The sequence below is a fragment of the Triticum aestivum genome, chromosome 5A (assembly GCF_018294505.1).
Source record: "Triticum aestivum cultivar Chinese Spring chromosome 5A, IWGSC CS RefSeq v2.1, whole genome shotgun sequence".
NCBI classification, from domain to species: domain Eukaryota; kingdom Viridiplantae; phylum Streptophyta; class Magnoliopsida; order Poales; family Poaceae; genus Triticum; species Triticum aestivum.
This window is the reverse complement of record NC_057806.1, coordinates 690,828,010-690,848,830: the sequence shown is the minus strand read 5'-3', so window position 1 is coordinate 690,848,830 and position 20,821 is coordinate 690,828,010. Positions and strand designations below refer to the sequence as shown.

Below are 20,821 nucleotides of genomic sequence, written 5' to 3'. Positions count from 1 at the left end.
TCTGAGAAAGGATTCCCGATGTTTCGTGTTTTCGGACAAATGAACCGGAGGGGGAAACTTGCGAGTTTGATAGGTTAGGGATGTGTGGCGGACGAACGGGTTGCGTTTCCGAATTCATCTCGTCGTTCTGAGCAACTTTCATGTAGAAAGTATTTTCATCTGAGTTACGGTTTATTTTATATGATTTTCTAAAGTTTTAAATCATTTTTAGAATTTATTTAATTAATTTAATTCAACATTATCCAGATTAGTGCATGCTGACGTCATCATGATGTCAGCAGTCAACAGAGGTGTTGACTGGTCAAACTGACGTGTGGGTCCAGTGGGTCCCACCTATCATACACTATTTTAGGTTAATCAGGGTTTAGGTTAATTAGTTACGCTTAATTAGTTAACTAAAATGATTGGGTTAAACTAATACAGAATTAATTAATTAAGTTAATTAATTTAATTATTATTTTATTTAGTATTATTATTATTTTCCCAAAGTTTTATTCATATTCTGGAATTCATTTAAATCAGAAATAAATGGTTAAATCGCTACGGGTACACAGAATTATACCCAGCTATTTCAACCAGGGGCTAACAGGTGGGGTCCAGTTGACTGCCTAGTCAGCAGTCAACTAGGACCGTTGACTAGTCAAAGGCTCAGGGGGGCCGCATGTCATTGACTGGGTTATCCCAGTCAGCAGTTTGACTGGTCAAAGGGACCAGTGGGACTCATGTGTCATAGGTACAAGTTTTGACATAAAATTTATTAGTTTAATTAACTAGATGGGGTCCACTAGTCAGTGTCTATTAGCAGTGTCATTAGTGGTAATTAGTCATTAGCATTTAACCTAATGGCCTCGGGCCCACTAGTCGGCGGCACAAAGGCTGGTTAGGAGCGTCGTGCGCGCACAGGAGAGCGCCGGCGGCAACGGCGCTCGGCCGGCGGAGCCAAGGCCGACGCGGGCGGCGTGTGGGCGGAGCAGGGGAAAGGCCGGGCGCGGCCAAGGCGGGTCCAGCGCGAGTGGGGCGAACTAGGCTGCAGAGGACGATGCGGGACGACAGCGGAGAAGAAACAGCAGCAGCACGGGGCCGGCACGGTCAGGGAGGTAGAGCAGCAGCAGCAGTAGTAGAGCACTGCACCGGTGGGCGCGAGTGCGGAGGGTCGAAGCGGGGCATGGGCACGACGACTAGGGGGTGCGGGCGGAGCGTGTGCAAGGGACCTGGGGCGCGACGAGGGGCGCGGTGACCGCGGCAGATGGCTGCGGGGAAGTGGCCGGGCGGGAGCCACGGCGAGGCGGGCCGTAGTGCAGTAGCAGAGGCAGCACGCGGGCGGCACAGCTGCAGCTCGAGGAGCTAGCGGGCGCGGGTCTCGGTGCGCTCCAACGGAGCGCGGGTGCGGACAGAGGTGAGGGGTGCGGGTGCACGCGCCGTCATGCGAGCGGCCAGGGCGCGGCCTGGAGCAGGGGAAGAGAAGGAAAGGCCGGGGCCTCACCGCGCGGAGGAGGGGTCGGGGCAGCGGGGCGCGAGGAGGGCGGCGGGGACGACGGCGCCAGAGGGGAAGCAGGTCGGCGATGAGGAGGAGACAGGCCGGCGGGGAGGTTCCGGCGACGGGGTCCGGCATGGTGACGGCGAACGGCGGCGAAAGCGGGCACCGGGGATCGGCTCGGGTGCCGATCCAGATCCAACGGGGGGAGCTCCGGCGAGGTGGTCCTCCGGGCGGCGGCGGCGTCGACGGGTTCGGGGGCACGGTTGCTCCCGATCTCGATCCAGATGGGGTGGGGAGAGGAGCGAGGCGTGGGGGGGAAGTGGGTGAAGTGGGGGACCGCTCTAGGTCAAGGGGAGTGGGGGGTTAAGGGGGACCGGGGTGGGCCGGTCTGGCGGCCCATCGGCCTGCTGGGCCGAGGCCAGGATGGGGGGTTTCCTTTCCTCTCTTTTTTTTTGTTTTGTTCTACTTTTTCTTTTTTTAGCTAATTGTTTGGGCAACAAATAAGTTTTGTAAAACATGATAGTTGGCCCACAAATAATAGCACAATATATCCTACCACCAAAAACTAGTTTGGAGTAATTATCATTTCATATTTATTTTGTATAAATAAAAAAAGTTATTAAATAATGTTTTCAGTCATCGTTTGAGGTTGTTTAAGTCACTTATTAACTTTCAATAATGTTGTTTACAATTTTATCATAGCCTCTGATTTATCTATTATTTATTGAACATTTTAGTTTTAATATTTGAAAACTTTTATTGTTTGCTTGATTTTAAATTTTGAATTTGAAACGTTTTTGAACTAATGCGAGATTAGCAACAATAACCGAGGTGACGTGGCATCTTTAACGTGGGATTACTATAGCTTAATTATCTGGGCGTCACAGACAGGTTCCTGAAGGCTCCACCGGCGATCTCTATTGGGCGCTTGATGCCTGTAGATTGCTGGATCGGGCGGGATTAGGTCATGTTAACCCAATTTTTGGCTATGCGGCTTCAGGAGGGAGTGACGCGAAGCTTCGCTGTATGTTGCCATCATGGGACATGTCGGTGTTTCGATTTCCATGATGAAGATAGTGTCCGAGAATGTCATGGCAATTGAGTTATGAGGTCTCGCAACGACAGACTCTGTCCTCGAGGGGATGAGGACTTTTCTTGGTGTTTCTTGACTTGTAGCAGCGGCATCAGCAAGTGGACGCGGCAACACAGGAGGAGTACATAGTCTTATCTTTCAAGGTGAAAATCCAAGGTATGACCTTAAGTGGTTGTGCTTGGCAACGGCCTTGTTGAAAGCATTGTTTTAAGAGCGCGGACTTTTGTTCAGAGTGAAAACCTGAGATCTATGATCGGGAGGCGACAACACTTGTGCACTGTTTCCTTCTTGGAAGCGTCGCTTTTGGAGAATTTGGACTCCGGGTGCTGCGTTCCCGGTGGTTTGCTTTGCAGCTACATGGTTTTGATCACCGTAGCGGGATCTTTTGTTTTCTTCTTCTTCTTCTTTTTTGTTGTAGGTTAGTGTGCATCCATAATGTCTGTAAAACATTTCAGTGTTGCAGAGTCTGGGTGTAATCGATATCTTTGCAATATTAATACATTCCCCTTGGCGAAAATGGAGACCATCCAGCGACCTAACTAAGTGGTCTCCAAGTGAGCTATAGTGCTGCCCTGTTGTTTAGGTGTGGCAATTCAGTTTTTGAGAAGAAGAAAAATAACGGGCTAGCTTGAGCCCGTTGTGACCATCTTTCATGGTATTTTTGAAAGAAAAGAAAACATAATTAATGCGTGTATACCAATTTCTATTAATAAAACATGTTTACAATCATGAGCAAGTTTAGATACATCAAAACAAGAAATTATTAGTTGTCCACGCTCTTTCCCTATAGTAAATGAATGAATAAGTATATATAGTCATGCTCTCATCGCATCATATGTATAATATATGTGCAGCTGGTTTATTCTTCTTTCGAGCGAAAAGAAGTTAATTAATATCATCATCATCATCATCTTCAGTACCCGCCCTTGGCCTCGTAGGAGGTGTCGGGCTTCCAGCCCTTGGGGATGACGTCGTCGACGACGGTCTTGGTGCCGCCCTCGGTGGTGTAGCGGACGGAGAAGGGGCCGATGAGCTTGTGGGGGGTGTCGATCCTCCACACGGCTCCCCACGACTCGTTGAGCTCGGTCCACTTGTCCTCGCCCTTCTGCTTGATGTCCACGCCCACCACGTCGCCGTCGCCTTGGAGGAACTTGATCACCAGTGCCAGGTAGTTTTCGTTGGAGGACTTCTCCACGTGGAAGTTCACCTTGGTGCCCGCCGGGTACTTGCACTTGACGCGCCGGAACTTGATCTCCACCTCGCCGGCGTCGCGCAGCTTCTGCTCCTCGCCCTTCTTTGCCATGGAGCCGAAGGCGTGGCCGGAGAGGTCGAAGTGGTAGGGGGCGATGGGCTCCTCGTTCTTGTCAGTGATGGTCACCATGGTGGGCTCGCCGGAGCAGGCCTCGGGCTTGGTGCACTTGAGCTCGAAGCAGGAGCCGCAGCCGCGGCCGTCCTTGAAGATGGGGATGTTGCCGCAGGAGGTCATGCCGTGGAAGGGGGCCTTGTCCACCTCCTTGTACCCGCAGGCGCCGCCGTTGTCCTTGGGCCCGGCGCCCGTCGGCTTGCCGTACCACGTGGTCTTGGCGTCCAGCCACTTGTTGCCGTAGCTCGCAGGCGATGCCGTGATGTTGGGGCCCGGGGGAACCTTGGCGATGCCGTGTGCGCCGCACACAACCGCGGCCAACACCGCCGCAACCAGCAGCACCGACGAGGAAGAAGAAGCCATCTTCTCTTGAACTGTTCCTTGTTGCCGCTGTCGCTGCTGTACCTCTTCTTGCTGCCCTGCTTTTATAGGGCACACCAGAAGAGGGGGGAGGATGCTGTGGCTGGCTGCCGTGAGCGGGAGGCGAGCTTGTCCGTGCATGCATATGCGGCTCGCCATCATCGTCGGAGGTGCATCCTCTTGCTGACCAAAGCCGCCTATGTTTAGAATGTCTGAACCATTTGTGCATGGTGAAGGTGCAAGTTGTCAGAAGGACATGAAAATGCTAGCAAAATCACAAGCGACATTTTTTTTGAACATCAGTACAGACACAAGCGCTCATGTACACGCGTATACAGTCACCCTATGAACTCACACACACACCCTGCCCCTATGAGCACCTCCGAAAAACTGAACCGGCATATTATCTTGAGATTTACTAAGTCACCGATGGGTACGTCTCCTCCCACTGAATGTGCATCGCCGGAATCATCGGGATTTGAACCCTGATGGGCTGGGGATACCATAGTTCCTTATTTATGAGAGCTTAGATATGACATCCTTAAAAACATCAGATGTGAATTAGACATATTGATAATAATAATACTATGGCGGCCGTCACGTTGCCCATTCCGTTGTTGCAACAGAAGTTAGTTGAAGTTAGACAGGTGTTGCAGCGACGCATGATTTTCCTGTATTTCAACGTCAGCAACACACACGCACACACATTTTTGGTACCATCAGGAGGAAGCAACCAAGCAGACTTTGCATAAGTACCAACCAACGGAATTTCTTTCACAGCAGTGACGACTTCATCATTTCTTACAGTTGCACACTCTGCTCTGTCCAGGAAAATTGCGACGAGGGAAAAAACAGAGTCGACCCAGAATGAACAAACGCTATCCAAGAAATAACACGACCGGACCGGAAAATTTTCCCCCTTGATCTATCTAAAACCTTGCTATGCTTCATCCCAACTTTGACGAGCCGGACCCTGCGCCAAAAATGGCAAAGGGAAACAGATGCACATTGTCTGCAAGCTCGGTTCCGAGTTTCAAGGCCTTTTCGGCAGCAGCTGCTCACTTCGGTCTCTACCTCTCTTCGAAGCTGTATGTGCACAAATTTCCTAGGCTTCAGCTTGCTCATCCTGTCGCACGGCATTCACCTGTGATTGAACCCTGCGGGCACATACAAATACAGTAGGATCAATAAAACTCAAATCACTTGACCCGGTTATGGAATGAGCTGGTGCAAGAATGAGGTAATTCCTACTTTACGTTGGACTAACCAAACACTGTCCTTTAGTATGTAAAAACCTTCTGTTCTTCCAAAACTACATTCAGTAGAGTGGGCTAAATTCTTTACTCACTACCGTTTCAACTATTCTATATGGAAAAAATTACCAGAAAATCTCTGCAGAGAACCATTACCACCAATCAGCTGTGACTCAATTCTTCTTTCTTGACCCAAATGCATTCTTTCAGGCCAAACAGAGTTCAGCCTCCTAGCGAAATCTTCAACTTCCCTGTTTGTTCAGAAATGAAGCATGTCATTAATTCGCATGAGGGCTTTGGTACAGGAATATGAGCAGTAAATTCGTTATAGCATTTTCAGTACACATAATAATAGAATAATCAAATATAAACAGCAGTGAGCCCAAGTACTAGCAAACATTTAGCTTGCTCCATATTACAGCTGAACCATTTGATATATCCTCAGTTATGAATTCCAAACACAGCAACTTCTATTGAAGAGCTAGTGGGCACAAACAGTGGTTCATATTTCAGGAAAATGGCATCTATTTGTAACTGAGCAACACAATAGTAGATGCACAAAATAAGCGCCCCATAACACTTCTCACCCATCGGGAAAAAAATGTGTCAACATAGTAAAAAAATCAGAAACTAAGCTAAGGGCCTGAATAGATGTACAAATGAGAGAGATAGTTTCCTTACCTATCAAGCTCTTCCTGCATTGCAGGATCAAGTCCATCATCAAGATCACCATCTTCAAAGGGGTACTCATTATCATCTTGCACATCTGAACTTGGGCAAGGAGCTCTAGAAATATTATTAACAGCACCCGCATTGCATGGAACCGCACAGGCGCCTTCCTCCTGAACTCAACAGATAGAAAGATGTAAGAAATAAAATATTATTCACATAGCATACACTGAAAAATTAGGGTTACAAAATATAACCTTGTTTACATGTTCAGGGTCAGCCTTTGGGAGGTTCTTAGGATCCTTCCTTCTCTTGTTCCTTTTCTTATTCTTACCAGCTTTCCCACCTCCAGAACCTGTCAGTCAAGTGGATAGCTGGTTACATGCAGTTATGAGGAACGACTGATGGAGAATGTTTCCATGCTGCATGCTTGCATTGTAGGTATTGGTTTAACTTGAAATGGTAACCAAGCTCAGCCAATAGGTCGATCTTATAACAGAAGAAAATCACAAGGGAGCAACAAAATACTCCCCTGTCCGGAAATACTTGTCGGAGAAATGGATAAAAGTTTACGTATTTTGAACTAAAATACGTCTAGATACATGCATTTCTCCGACAAGTATTTTCAGACGGAGGGAGTACTTAACATTAGTTGACAAATCAGAAGTGCCTAATAGATGTGCCATCGTAAATTAGATTGGTCCTGCAGCTGACTATTCTTAGAATCATCACAATACTCCCGCATTGTCCCATTAACAAGAATATATTCATTACTGTTCCTACTGGGCAGCTAATCACACAGATAATCTAAAGCTTTACAGTACCAAGGTATCCACACCACATTTTGGAACAATTCACTCTACACTAACCATTTTCAAAAGCCAATTCCAATCATTATTCCAGTCAGACATAAAATCCGTAAGGTGCACCCAGTGGAGAAACGAGTTACTGAAATATGGGAGCTCATGAAAAGCTGACCGATCAAATGATCAATTACTACTAACTTGCAGGGAATTATGGGCATATGCATTCACTACAGTAATAACTTGATCCTTGAAATATTGCCAAGGCATATGCATTGGTTCAGGACAACAACTTTTGTTTGCAATTTACGATTACTATATAGAACAACATATAGCCAATATAACTCGGTCCAGTTACATACCTCCATCCCCATTTATAAAACAAAGTAACTCGTCCAAAGATCGCTCATCCTTTTGCTCTTGCTGTACCTGAATATCCTGAAACAAACCCAACATAACATGTAAAATTCAAACATGAGCAAGACAACTAGATGAAAGAGATAAACATCATTGCACAGGACATAACATATCAAAGCATGCAAAACAGGTGAAATCTATCAAAATTACCTTTAGTTTCTGGCGCTCCTGTAGTTCTTTCCGTTTCTTTGCATACAATCGATTCAATAAGCGAATCCTGGGATCATCGTTTATATTTTTCAGTGGCTCCAATTTTTCTTCCTGCATGCATGTAAGCTCACAGTAAGTGCTGTCTCAAATTAATAAAGAAAACTCCTGCTGATCCTCAAAAAGAAAAGTTTACATGCCTCCGTTAAGTCATCTGGTAAATGAAAAATATCACGGATTTCCTCAGGTGTCTTCCCTTCAATGATTCGAGCAAGTGCTCGACTAGTAAGATCAACCAATGGCTTTAATTGAAGACTGTCAGCTGCAGATGTCAGCTCACAAAGTTTTTCGGTGTCTATCCTAACAAACTTCTCATCAAATGACTTCCGCTCCTGCGCAATAAACGAAAAGCCTAATAAGATAACTGGAACAGAGGTAAGCTTGTCAACTATGATAAAATGTACAAGCTTAACAGAATACAACATCCAAGTTGGTGAACCTTTTTCCCAAGAAAAATAGTTGAAACATTCAGAAAATCATCCTTATGGTCAGAGAGTAATTCCATAAGATCATATGAATAATAAGGAAACAAAAACAGTATATAGCAATCTAAACTTACACGATGTCCATGGGTCAAAGATGCAAAAAAAAAAAAGGGAAAGCGGTAAAATAAATAAAATGGAGACCAGGAAGTTGCAACATATGGTACCTTGTTGGAGCGCCCTGGGACTTGATGAAACCGACAATAGTCAAGAATCAAACTCAAACTTGATGGATTAACTCTTTCTGGGAGAGCAATAGCATGATTTTTGGATGATCCTGTGCCATTTTTGACAATTTCTCGACATATCATAGGGCAGAACATGGCAACCTCTTCCTCCACTTGCTGTATGGATCCATCAAAGCACTGAAGCCAAATATAAGTCTTCAATGACTGCAAGTTGATAATAAAATTAGTAGTGAGTATTTTTCCTGCAAGGCAAACGAATTCCAAACTTATAAATGCATGGGTCATACCTCTGGTTTTATTACTGATAACTCACTTTCTGACATTCTTGCCGATGCCAGAAAAAATATATGGGAGGAATTGGATGCAGCAGAAAATTTACAAGTAACTCCTTTTTAGGTATTCCTCCACCGAGTAGTCCAATGGCCAGCAAATAACTGTGCAAATACAAAATTCAGGTATCCCTTATTTACTCTTCTGAACAGGCAATGAAGTTAATATATTTTCTTTGGATTATGCAAAAGCAAGTGATAACCATATCTGAAGAGAGATTTCACAAGGTGGTGCATAATAAAAATTGCCACAAGGAAAGAAACAAGCTGCTGTCCCTGAAATTGTACTGCTGGGCTCACGGCATCGGTTCTGCGCAACATAACTATAGAAGCATACAATTCCAACGAAATGGATTACACACACACATTCAACAGCTGAGTGGCATGTCAAACATGACAAACTCATCTGTAGCCACAGCCTCAGTTTAACTACTGTTGTAAGAGGAGTATTACATGGACCCAAAGGGCACTGGCGGACATATTTGGGAAATCTAGTATGCGCGCCTTACTCTGATATGATGACTTCAAAGACTCAATGGCAATAAGCAACAGATATATGATTTGGTGAAGTACACAGCAGAGATAGCAATCAGTTTAATGGTTTCAGTGAAGTATTGTCTGGACTCTGTGGTGATGGACAGATTGGGAAAACCAATCTATGCACCTTATTCGATTTTACAGACGTCAATGGGAAGGAATTGACTCCAATTGAATCCGGCATCCAGCAATGGGAAACAGTCGTATGGGGAAAAAACACTCCTAATCAAACCAACAGAAATTCGTCCCTGAGGCGGCCGTTAGGCCTTGCGAGCCCAGGCGCGCGGACCCTGGAACCCTAAACGGATGGGAAACGCAACCGCGCCCGGAAATGGGGGTTAAACCCTAGCTGCAGAGAAAGCGCCGCGGAGGGCGCGGCGGGCCCTAGGGGGATTGCGAGGGCCGCCAGTCCCAGAAACCCCGCGGGGCCGCCGCCCAAAACCCTAGCCAGTAGGCCCCGGCGGCGCAGGCGCGGGGGCGGGGACGCGAACGCGGGGAGGATTAGACTGGTTGCCGGCGGCGGGCGCGGGGCGGGCGTACCTTTGGGGGGCGGAGCGAGCGGGGAGGCGGGGGGGCGGCGAGGAGGGAGGGAGCGAGGGCCGCTGCGGCGGCGGTGGCGAGTGGCGGCGGCGAGGGGGGCGGGGTGGGGTGGGAAGGAGGCGTGTGGTGTTATTTGGTTGGTGGGCGTGCGCCTGCCTGCCTGCGGTTTGGTTTGGTTTGGTTTGGTTCGGCTCGGTCCGGGGGAAGGGAATGGGACGCAAAATGGCGAGCCGAGGAAGCCGAAGCGACACGGGAGTGCTCTCACTCCCTTATCCATCTGCCACCGGGCCTCGGCCCGCCACGCTCCCTCGCTCGCCTGGGCCTGCCTCTTGCTCCGCTGACCCACTGGGCCGGCGGGGATGGCGACGGCGGAGGTGCTGCGGCGGCCGGTCACGGGGGAGAGGGCCGGCGCGCCGGCTCCGCCTCCACGGGCCCAACGTCGTCGTCTGCTCCCACCACGTCAAGGTGAGGCCCCGCGCTCTCTCCTCGCCTCTAACCAGTAACTACGTACTCTGCCTTTCTTCCTCCCTTCATCGCCAATTAACTAATAACTGATAAAGGATGATTCAGTTCAGTACGCCACCAATTCAGCAGTGATTTGCCAATCCTTTGGTCCATGGACTAGACGAACGCTTTCCCGCAAAAAAAAAAAAAAAAAAAAGGACTAGACGAACGCTAATAAGTATGTTGGCCTGACCTCTACTTTCAGTCTTCGGAGTTGCATTATCACCCTTTGTTCCTCTCAACTGTGATGATTGCTTCTAGTTGTAGCCCCCTTATCTTCAGTTCAGGTGCCGTGTCGCTCCCAGCATAGCTAGGGTGATCAACACGTCATCTATGATTGTTAGATTGCACGCCTTGATGTTCCGAGTTTGAGGGCCAATCTCACCACTTGTGCTATCTGTGTTTATGTACAATTGCCTTTCTGCTGTGCTGCTTTACAAGTCAGTGTCACGTTGTTAAATATTGATCGAAGAACGCACTGAATGTTCGTTCGTCAACCTATCGCTCTATTGTACTACGTCCTCTGATGGCTCGCAAGAATATTGGTCCAACTCAATATGCTGACTTGTAGGTATCGTCTTTCTCTTCCGAAGATCCCAGGGAGTTGCTCTTCGTCAGCAGTACCAAGCTCACCTCTCGCCACCCATTCTGATCAAAGCAATGGTTCCCTAGTAGTTGTTCTGGATGAGAGATACAAAAAAGCATTACAATCGGTAGCTAGTTTAGCATACCCAATTTGTATCTAATTTGGAAATAATTGAATTTGTTAGCTAGCTCATGTAGAGTGTCATACCCTCTACAGGTTTATGAACAAATGCAGCTTCATAAGGTCAAATTTATTGCTCCTGCAGGACGGAAGCATGTTTCGAGAATTCCTGATGACAATCTTCTCACTCTGGGGATGGCATCATGTCCTCCCTGAGTACAAGGCCATGCTCTGCGTCATACTTAATTCCATGCCATGGGTTACTGTACTAACTACAGTCGTGTCTCTCACCATCACATCAGCTGCTCAGAGATCTTACGTGCTGACCGCCGTCATCTTCTTACTAGCTACAACCTTGGTAGCATGCTTTGCTGCAAAGCTTGTTGTAGAGTATGCTAAGGCGCCTCTGGAGGCCAAAGCATACGCACCAAGGGCCAAGGTGCTGAGAGACGGGAGTCGGATAGATGTGCACGCAGATAATTTCGTCCCTGGGGATATCATATTTCTCAAGGTTGGGGATATTGTCCCTGCCAATGCTCGTGTCCTCTGGTTTCACAAAATTGACATGCTGACTTGCTGAGCTAAAAGATCTGTTGACTGTGTGCATGGCTTCCTCATATATTATGCTTGGACGGTGTCATGTGGCCAAGGGACTGCTGTTGTTATTGCGACTGGCAGTGGTATCCCTAGATGCACACTGCGACTCTACCCACAGCGTTATGCTCGGCCAGGGCAACTTAAAGAGGGAATCATGGTTACTGGGTGCTTCTGTTTTTTCTCTTATACTTGCTGGCACCGTTGCTGAGCTAGTCTTAATATTGCTCTTCCGTAAACACAACCTTGAGTACATGCTGCACAATTGCCACTTTATGCCATTGATTGGTGGGATTCCAATGGCAATGCCCATTGTCCTCTACCTGGCATTAGCATTGGGATCTCTAAGGCTTTGTTTTCTGGGAATTGCTAGCCGAGGAACAGTTGCACTTGAAGATCTGGCCGGTACGGATGTGATGCTCTTCAACCTGATTGGTACTCCCTCTGTAAACTAATATAAGAGCGTTTAGATCACTATTTTAGTAATCTAAACACTCTTATATTAGTTTACGGAGGAAGTACTTTAATGTTTAATAAGCCATATTTGTTCCGGGACAAGATTGAGTTGTTTGCTGACGGTTTTAACAAAGATCAAGCTATTATATTAGCTGCACGAGCATCAAGATCTCAACATGAATTCTATATATATAGAGCCAATTGATGCAGCTATTCTGAGCCGCTTGGATGATCCAGAACAGGTTCCTTTTCTCTCACTATGTTGTCTTTTAACGCCTATATGTATTAATGTTTGGTAAACTTAACAAACATGATCACATAATGTAGGCAAGAACTGGTATTGAGGTCTTAGAACACCATTCCCGCTTCTTTGTTGCACTGAAGTTGATGTTCCTAACTACATACATTGATAGCAATGGACCCAAGTGCTGCGTATTCAAAGGTGATCCATCGAAGGCAAGTCATAATGTCAAAACCACATAGAGAGGAGCAAACAAGCCCCAGTGCCATCACCATGCACGCATTTGCAAATTTGCACATGTTGTGTTAGTACAGGCTCATTCCTTGGTCATCTTTTGTTTTCATGCTATAGGTGGATCATCAATGTGGCTGGCAAAGCAGTCAAACAGACAAGAAGCATGGTGATGGATAATTTTGCTCTTGATGGGTATCAAGCCATAGCTGTAGGACACCAGGTGTGCAACTTAATTTTACATTAGCATTCTACAATGCCCAAATTTATTGCATGTGTCATTTAATTTCTATTATTTTCATCCAGGTAGGCTCATGCTGGGAGTACATTGGTCTTCTATCTTTCAGAGATGACCTTAGAAGTGATAGTGCAGATTCCATTGATAGCCTTATCGATTTGGGTTTGGATATAAGAATCCCCACAGGTTATTCAGCCATTCAGCTGTCTTGTTTCAGCTATTGTCATTTCCTGTAATACATAGCAATTCAGCAAACAGTTCATTTTCTCTCCTCAGAAAGGCCATTGTTTTGACTACAAAGCAAGTATGTGCAAAGCTTGGAAAAGTAGGCATCAATGTGTTACCTGCCCACTCGGTGTTTGATTTAGCTCGTAATAACAGATAAGTTCACTTAAACATCAATGGGATTTCTGATCTCTTTCCAGGTCTGTTCTTATTTGGAGCGGTGTCCAGTTTTCACACTCCCCCCCCCCCAACCCCCTCCAAAGGAAATCTTTGGAAGAATTTTCTGTTTATGTTGACAGTTTGAGTAGTACTTCTATGCTCTCAAGACAGTTACAGCATACATTTTTAATAACATTAAGGCTTTGATTTGCAGAAGGCACAAAGGCTCCAGTCTTACCATTTTGCTATCTTGATTTATTTAGTGCAGACGATAACAGTGATATAGTGAGAAGGCTAAGAGATTTCGGATGGCATTGCGCAATGATTGGGTATGAATTTCTTGATCATGATGCCATAGGTGAAAGCAATATTGGAATTTCAGTAGCTGAGGCCAGTGATTACACCAAAAGTGAATCTGATCTTGTTTTGACTCAGCCTGTCCTGTTACCTATTTCATCAGCTGTGCAAATCAGTAGGGAGATGTGTCAAATTATGAGGGGTTACACGGTAAATCACTCAAATGCATTTAAGGGTTTGGTTGCTGACATGGTATTTAGTGTCTAAATCATGATAGATGGCTGATCACTTGCAATATGTTGCTTTTGTTGCAGATCTACACTGTGTCATCAACTGTGTGTCTTGTGAGTCCAATTATGACAGTATGTTTGTGTTAATAGTTTTTTATAATTGACTGTATTGTGCAATGCTAACTATGTTCATTAATTTTATTGAAGGTTGGTATCCATGTCATTTTACTCTTGTGGAACTTTAACTTGCCAAGTTTCCTGGCTTTGGTGATTGCCACTTTTAGCTATTGTAAGTTTCAACTGCAATACGTCCACAACCTTTACTCTACGTCATACTCCTGATCCAGAATATAGGTCCTTTTAGACTTGGGCAAAATAACTAAGGGTGTATGTACAATGCCAATACTACCCTTCAGTTATTTCTACAACTTTCTTTCTTTCCTCCCAAATATCATAATTTCCTGAATTACAGGCTCAATTCTTAATGAAATGAATGAGTAAAATAGGAACAACATGAGAAAAAGTTCATTGTGATCTTAGTTGGATCTACATTTCGGTTAAAGTTGAAAATGCTAAAAATTCTTGCATTATGGATTGGTGGGAGTGTATTATTTGTATCTTCATTTCAGTGTTCAATTGTCGTTGTCCTTTTTACTTGCAGGTACATCCTTTGCAATATTATTTGAAAGGGTGGAACTGAGTAATTCACCAGATAGATAGAGAGTTAAGAAAATCATTGCAAGCGGTGTTGCTTCTGGTAGCTACATAATTCTGAGTACAGCCATTTTTTTCAGGGCTGCAACACTTCCAGACTTCTTTTCAGTGAGCTCTCTTTCTTCCAGTTTATGTACGTTATTTTGGTGTTGAATTTGTTAACTGATGTTTTAGTACATGGGCAGTATAAATTCTGAGGTAGATCGCTGATGGGCTCCGATGAAGAAATTAGAGCTGCTTTGTTCCTTCAGATGAGCATAGTGAACCAGGCTGTACTGTTTGTTCATTCTGACAACTGCTACCTTATCAGATGTCCTGGACCTGTTGTAGCATGTACTTTTATTTTTACTCAGATGGTGAGCTCATTTCCTCTTATGTATGTGTTTTTGTTGAGACCCTTCAATGACTGCCTGATAATTTCATCGAACTTCTGCCTTCTTGTCAGCATGATAATTTGGCGCAGGATCAATGTGTCTGGCTAGGGATGATTGGCTAACAGTTGACAATGTTAAGAGTTAAGCCATTGTATGAAATAAAGCTTGTGCTATTAACACATTGTTCAAGTAGGATGCTCATGCCATTCTTTCCTCCAATCAGTCCCCCGCCCCCTGAAAGAAAAGAAAACAGATTTGTATTCATCCTATGAAGATCATGTTGTGTAGAGATAGTAAAGTTTCTTAGTGCTAGGTATGTTTCTTCTCGATACTCATCATATCAACTGTTTTCTGTCAGGTGGCAACCCATAAAACTGTATATGGTGACTTGGATTTGGCACTACCAAAGGGTGTTGGTTGCCTCAGAGCAGGATTGATATGGTTGTACAACTTTGTGGTGCTCATGACCCCTGTTTTAATTTGTAAGTTTGCTAGACATGGGATTACTTGATGTTCTTTCCTTCAACCCTCTGTTGCAACAGTAACTAATCTTCTGCTCTTCGGCAGGTCACACATGGAGGCGTGCAAACATGACTAGTGAAAAGTTGCTGACAATATGCATACATTCAGCCATCTTGCGTATAGCTTTGCTCTGGTCACTGTATGCAATACTTGATGTCAGGCTGCAGCAGCCGGGCTCTACTTAGATGCCTCAAGTGTAGGAAATATTCTTGTAGCCAGTCATTTTTAAGTGTATAACCTGTAAATCCTTCAAGTAAATATATCTGGATCGCAAAGTTATACATCGATCCCTCTTTTGTCTTTATTCAGAAAACACAATTCCAGTGTCACAATGTTGTACAAAAGTGCATTTCACTTTTATCTTATGATTTACCTTAGATCTTTTCTGATATTTTTTAAATTCTTTTGTTTTTCACCTTAAAATCAATTTATGGATTCTAACCCTTCTGATGTCTTATTATTTGCCCTGTACCATGATGTCAGCTAGCTGAAAAGAGTTCAACACCAAGATGGCGCCTTACTGAAAGTACTAGGTTGAAAAGGTCAACCTCAAGTGTGAAGATTAGTAGATATATCAAAATCGAACTAATAATCATACTCTCTCTTTTAATTGTTTGTCATCTAGACAGTATAGAAACAATAAATACAGGATGTGTCCTGTAAAATCCCTTGAATACAGTGAAAATATATATTTCCATCCTGTAAAATGATATTCGTCTGAACTGTCATTCAGGTAACTGCGTAATGTATCGACTATTACGACTGCGACGCAACAACTTCAGGAGTCCTTCGTTGATACTTTCTACATTTCCAAGTGATGCGTAAAGATATCGTATCTTACCACATTATGAGTTAATTTGGTTATCGCGGTGACACTTGTGCAGGTCATGCGTGGCCATGGTCGCTGGGGACTGGGGAGACTCTCCAAGCCTGCATTTGCATATGCCCAATTGGCGCCTGCCTCAGCAATAGTTATATGGTGGTGCAGTTGGCATGTGCGGTGGTGGTTGTTGGCAGGTGAGTTCCCAGCGTCATTCTTAGAAAATATTGTTATATTGCAGATATTTATACAGTAGCAAAAAATGTGTTGTCGGATGCGCAACGCTGGTATCGTAGTGGCATGCCTGCGTGCATCACTCTTGAAATGTCATTTCAATTTTAAACTATGATGTAGATATTTATATTTATGAAGTGGAGAATGTGTTGTCAGATGCACAGGAAGTCCATTGCACTATAGGAAGGTTGCATCATCCTTAAAAGTATTCCACCAATTTTAAAAATGTGTTGTCAGATGGGCATTGGAGCAGGCGAGGCTCGCATCACCCTGTGAATTATAGAAGAGGGGTGGTTAGCAAGATATGAAGTTATATAGCAGAAACTATCTTGGGATTGGTTGGCCATTTCCTGCGGAGAGAGGCCGTTAATTACGTGTAGCTTTTGTTGACCCTTTTTCCTTGCCAGTGAGGAGAATATACCTATCAGGTATTTTCCTCGTGTATTCCGCACCTTCTCTTTTGAAATGCATAATGGGGGCAAAGATAAGACTTGCTAAATATTCTACATTACTAGACATCAAGTTCCAGCTCATAAATTTGAGGGTCTGAACAAACTATACTTCTATTTGAAGATTCTTCTGTGTTGTTCTTAACCTGAAGGTGTGGGGGTTCAAGGTTTAAAATCTCGCGACCGTTCTTTCTCTTACAAAGGGGAAATGCTCTCTTAAAAGGTATCTATCTATTGGAGGGTAGATAATCGTTAACTCCAACTGGCCATCGTCAACACTTTTGCGTAAACATGTCATTCCGCTCATATATAATTGCTCTGGTTAGCTTGAATATAATCGACTTCTAATGCCGTGCACATAATCGATAGGATATTTGAACCATAAATGAGACTTGTCTAGACTCACCGCCCCTCTGTTCTGAACTTAGTTTTCTAGGTGGCTTCAACAGTTAATCACTTGAAGCAAAATCCTTGATGCTATTTGCTTTTGTTTACAAGTAGGACATGAGTGTCTATTCTGTTGGGTGGGCTGCTGTCTTGGTAGTAGTAAGACAAAGGGTGTGAGGTTAATTTATTGTTAGTATACTATTCCAGTAGAACAGGTGTTAGATACTATGATTGCCTTTTATGCTACAAAACTAAAGCCAGTGAGATTTGCCATTTGGAAAGAGACGCTTGCTTGCTTGTCACCATTCTTATAACAAGAGACAGAGGACCTGATTCCCTGTCTCTGGGAGTTCCCAACAGCTGCCTAACAACACTTTACTACATTTTAGTACTAGTAACAAACAAGCTTATGATATATTTATGGTTGTATTTCCTCCATCCCAAAATAAGTGCCTCACCTTTATACTAAAGTTGAGACACTTATTTTATAAAGTTGTACTAAAGTTGAGACACTTATTTTGGGACGAAGGGAGTATTATATAGTGATTAATTAGGAGAGAAACCGACAGGAGATTTCGTTTCTTTTTTCCTCAAGCACCACCTGCCACATACATACACAAGATGACAAGATAACATTACTTAAATTCCCTTACATCTTGGCATATATATGCATAATGCATGCAACCACATGTGTTGCACTTGCATATATACATATGTGTTCTCTGATCTGATGAAGCAAATTCATTAATCCATGCAGATCACCGATACAGTCCACAGTGCACTGCTTAATTAATTAGCGCACCGCGCGTGATAATCATCTCCCTCCCTCTCTTCTCACCATACATACATATACTAATTAATCAACAACGCACACAGCAATTAACACACATACGAAAGCGGAGGCTATGACCTATACGTACGTACGTACAAAGTGCCCGTATATACGCTTGTGTATGCACATACGTATGTACAGGCTGCTGGTATGTATAAGGAAAGTGTATATTGCATATAGTTGGATCGTCGGCGGTGGCGAGGGCGATGTTGGTAGATGGGTAGGGTGGCTACATCTTTCCGATGAGGGGGATGCCGACGGCGGTGACGATGAGGGTGGAGGGCACGCCAAAGATGAGGTGGTTCCAGAAGGTGAGCTCATAGGCGTTACGCGGCGCCCGACGCGCCTGCTCACACACGATCAGGTTCGCCGCCGACCCCAGCAGCGAGAGATTCCCTGCCACCGTGCTCACCCACGCCAGCAGCAGCCACGACCGCGTCACCGCTGCCGGCGAGATCAGGGCCGCTGCGGTCGCCACCTCGTTCCCCATCAGCAGCACTGCACATACCAAAAACACATGACCGTCACTTACACCGCCGGAGCTTTTTGGGAGGGGGGCAGTGCCCCCCTACATTAATTTGCAACTCTATAAGATTAGTACTAGTGATAGTTAGAGTATTTAAGTAAATGAAGATAAAAATATTCTTCCTAGAATTACTAAATTTGTGGGTCTTTTGATGCTGGCCACTGGTCACTTATCACAAGTAACACCAAATTAACTATTTAAGCTAGCTAGAGTCTACTGACTGAGTGTGTGATGACTAGATAGCAATTTGGTCCGTTTTATACTTTAAAATTTGCTTGTTGTATTCAAAAGAAAATCCATGCATCATGCATGCCTGCGTGTGCTAACTGCAGCCGCACCAACATAATTTAATTACTACTTTCATTAGTTTGGGTTATTATTATATGCAGAAATTGATATTTTCCATAACTCTTTTTAGATCAATATATTTTCTATTACTTTGAGTGCTTTGTCCTGTCACAGTGTCACCCTTCTAAGTGTGACAAATTAGCTAGCCAGGTGTGTGGGTCCATGTATGTGTGTTTTAAACTCCTAGAATATATTATTTTTTCTGTACATATTTGTTGTACAAAATCCATGCATGCATATGTATACCTGTTGGTACGTTGGAGGCGAGGTTGGAGAGGAGGAGGATGATGACGGAGAGCACGGAGATGCCGCCGGCGCTGTCCACCTTGGAGTAGGGCGCCATGAAGTTCCAGATGGCGCCCGGCAGCCCCGTCTTGTTGAACCCGCTCACCGTGATGAACATGCCGGAGAAGAAGACGAGCAGCGAGTAGGAGACCTTGACGAGGCACGGCTCGGCGTCCCGGAAGTCGACGACGACCAGCGCGATGGCGGTGGTGATGGCCGTCCACGACATGTTGAGCCCAGCCATGTAGGCCACCACCATGCCCAGCGTCACGATGTAGGCGAAGCTCTTGAGGAACAGCTTGCGTCGGTGCTCCGTGCACTGCATGAACCACGGGTGCTTGGTCGAGATGTTCTCCTCCATCATCGACTCGTTGCCGTCGTCGGCCGTGGTGCCGTTGAACGGGTGCGGGCTCTTGAGCGACGCCACGGACGGCGAGCGGCCGCCCTCCTCGACGACCGACATCTGCTTGCCGGCCGCGTCGGGGGCCACACCCTCGAGGTCCTTCCAGTACATGCAGAGCAGCATGACCATGTTGACGGCCATGCCGGCGAGCATGGCCGGCAGGATGCCGATGAGGAACCTGGGGAAGGAGATCTTGCTGTTGAAGGCGATGACCAGGTTCTGCGGGTTGCCGATGGGGGTGGCGCTGGAGCCGATGTTGGCGCTGGAGGCGAGGGCCAGGAGGAAGGGCTTGGCCGGGAGGTTCCGCTCGGCGGCGAGCTCGAGCACGAACTCGGTGAGCACGACGCAGCAGGTGTCGTTGGTGAAGAGCGCCGAGGCCAGCGCGGTGACGACGCAGACGCGGCAGAGCAGGTCGCGGCCGCCCTGGCTCTTCCAGGCGAGGAGCGTGCCGAGGTGCTTGAACATGCCGGCGTTCTTGAGGTAGCCACCGACGACCATGGTGGAGAAGAGCAGGCCGAGGATGGGGAGGTCGATGGAGGCGTAGGCGTCGTCGGGGCTGATCACGTGGAAGACGATCATGAGCACGGCGGAGAGCAGCGAGCCCGCCGTGCGGCCGATGGGCAGGAAGGGCACCGACGGGAACACCGCCATCATCCAGAAGACGGCGAAGGCGATGGAGCCGAGCACCACCTTGGGGAGAGACGCGAGCGCCATGGCTGGCCGCCGGTGTTGGGAGATGGAGCTATCTAGTTAAGGTGGCTGGTTAGTGCTCTGCTTGGTTAGTGGCGCTGCACCTCGAAGGCAGTGTGCATGCACCGGTGTGGTGGCTGGGCTGGGTTGTACTGAGGAGGACGCTCGTGGATCGGGGGTATATGTAGGGCTTGGCGGGGTGGTGATGGCATGGAAGGTTGGAGCGGCACTCCACTGTCGCTAGCAGGGTAGGGTGCAAGGGCCCAAGGGGCTAAGAGTCAAATGGCGTGAGATCAAAAGGGTAATGTAAACTAAAGGCGCCGCTCACGCCGTCACCGCCCAATGTACGTATGCACTGAGATATTATTGGCCCAAAACTATCTACTACTCCTGGCTAGGTGTAAGAAAATACATACATATGAACTTGGACAACGTACGTATCACCAACCAATGTGTATGTATGCACTTGGACAGCACTATGTACGTACGGCGCATCATAGGCTTAATTAGGGTACCCCCCACACACAAAAAAAAAACATTCTCCAAACCTATTTGTTGTCGATGTGGTCTCATCCGCGCCCCTCCCTCTCTTTTCTCCTCGCGGGCACCCCCTTCACCCGGTCCTCTTGATCATGCCA

General features: G+C 46.0%; 3 protein-coding genes and 2 long non-coding RNA genes across 8 annotated transcripts; 2 read left to right on the top strand and 3 right to left on the bottom strand.

The window, feature by feature from the left end:
- Positions 1-3,252: 3,252 nt before the first annotated feature.
- On the bottom strand, positions 3,253-4,467 carry LOC543456 (major pollen allergen Hol l 1). Its single transcript, XM_044528241.1, has one exon. It carries the CDS (start codon positions 4,453-4,455, stop codon positions 3,484-3,486), a length of 972 nt encoding a protein of 323 aa, XP_044384176.1. The 5' UTR covers positions 4,456-4,467; the 3' UTR covers positions 3,253-3,483.
- A 552-nt stretch (positions 4,468-5,019) lies between these two features.
- LOC123106045 (SKP1-like protein 21) lies at positions 5,020-9,857 on the bottom strand. 3 transcript variants are annotated; one of them, XM_044528239.1, is made up of 10 exons: positions 9,719-9,857; positions 8,600-8,746; positions 8,292-8,516; positions 7,783-7,974; positions 7,586-7,696; positions 7,381-7,456; positions 6,473-6,570; positions 6,228-6,388; positions 5,676-5,797; positions 5,020-5,450 (listed from the first exon to the last, which is right to left on the bottom strand). In XM_044528239.1, the coding sequence occupies exons 2-10, from the start codon at positions 8,633-8,635 to the stop codon at positions 5,434-5,436; spliced, it is 1,038 nt and encodes a 345-aa protein (XP_044384174.1). In that variant the 5' UTR covers positions 8,636-8,746; positions 9,719-9,857; the 3' UTR covers positions 5,020-5,433. The 3 variants fall into 3 exon arrangements, with proteins under 3 accessions (XP_044384174.1, XP_044384175.1, XP_044384172.1); XM_044528240.1 differs by having other exon boundaries at positions 5,703-5,797; XM_044528237.1 differs by lacking the exon at positions 9,719-9,857 and having other exon boundaries at positions 8,600-8,811.
- Positions 9,858-9,944: 87 nt separating this feature from the next.
- On the top strand, positions 9,945-12,449 carry LOC123106046 (uncharacterized). Its single transcript, XR_006451176.1, has 3 exons — positions 9,945-10,183; positions 11,074-12,220; positions 12,306-12,449. It is a non-coding gene; the product is annotated as an uncharacterized lncRNA (long non-coding RNA).
- A 122-nt stretch (positions 12,450-12,571) lies between these two features.
- LOC123108448 (uncharacterized) lies at positions 12,572-15,529 on the top strand. 2 transcript variants are annotated; one of them, XR_006451907.1, is made up of 11 exons: positions 12,572-12,673; positions 12,757-12,874; positions 12,965-13,401; positions 13,508-13,579; positions 13,684-13,713; positions 13,807-13,888; positions 14,261-14,421; positions 14,499-14,669; positions 14,759-14,838; positions 15,046-15,169; positions 15,255-15,529. It is a non-coding gene; the product is annotated as an uncharacterized lncRNA (long non-coding RNA). The 2 variants fall into 2 exon arrangements; XR_006451908.1 differs by having other exon boundaries at positions 13,684-13,731.
- Positions 15,530-17,712: 2,183 nt separating this feature from the next.
- On the bottom strand, positions 17,713-20,317 carry LOC123108447 (silicon efflux transporter LSI2). The gene is made up of 2 exons (XM_044530232.1): positions 19,052-20,317; positions 17,713-18,429 (listed from the first exon to the last, which is right to left on the bottom strand). Exons 1-2 carry the CDS (start codon positions 20,205-20,207, stop codon positions 18,161-18,163), a joined length of 1,425 nt encoding a protein of 474 aa, XP_044386167.1. The 5' UTR covers positions 20,208-20,317; the 3' UTR covers positions 17,713-18,160.
- Positions 20,318-20,821: the final 504 nt, after the last annotated feature.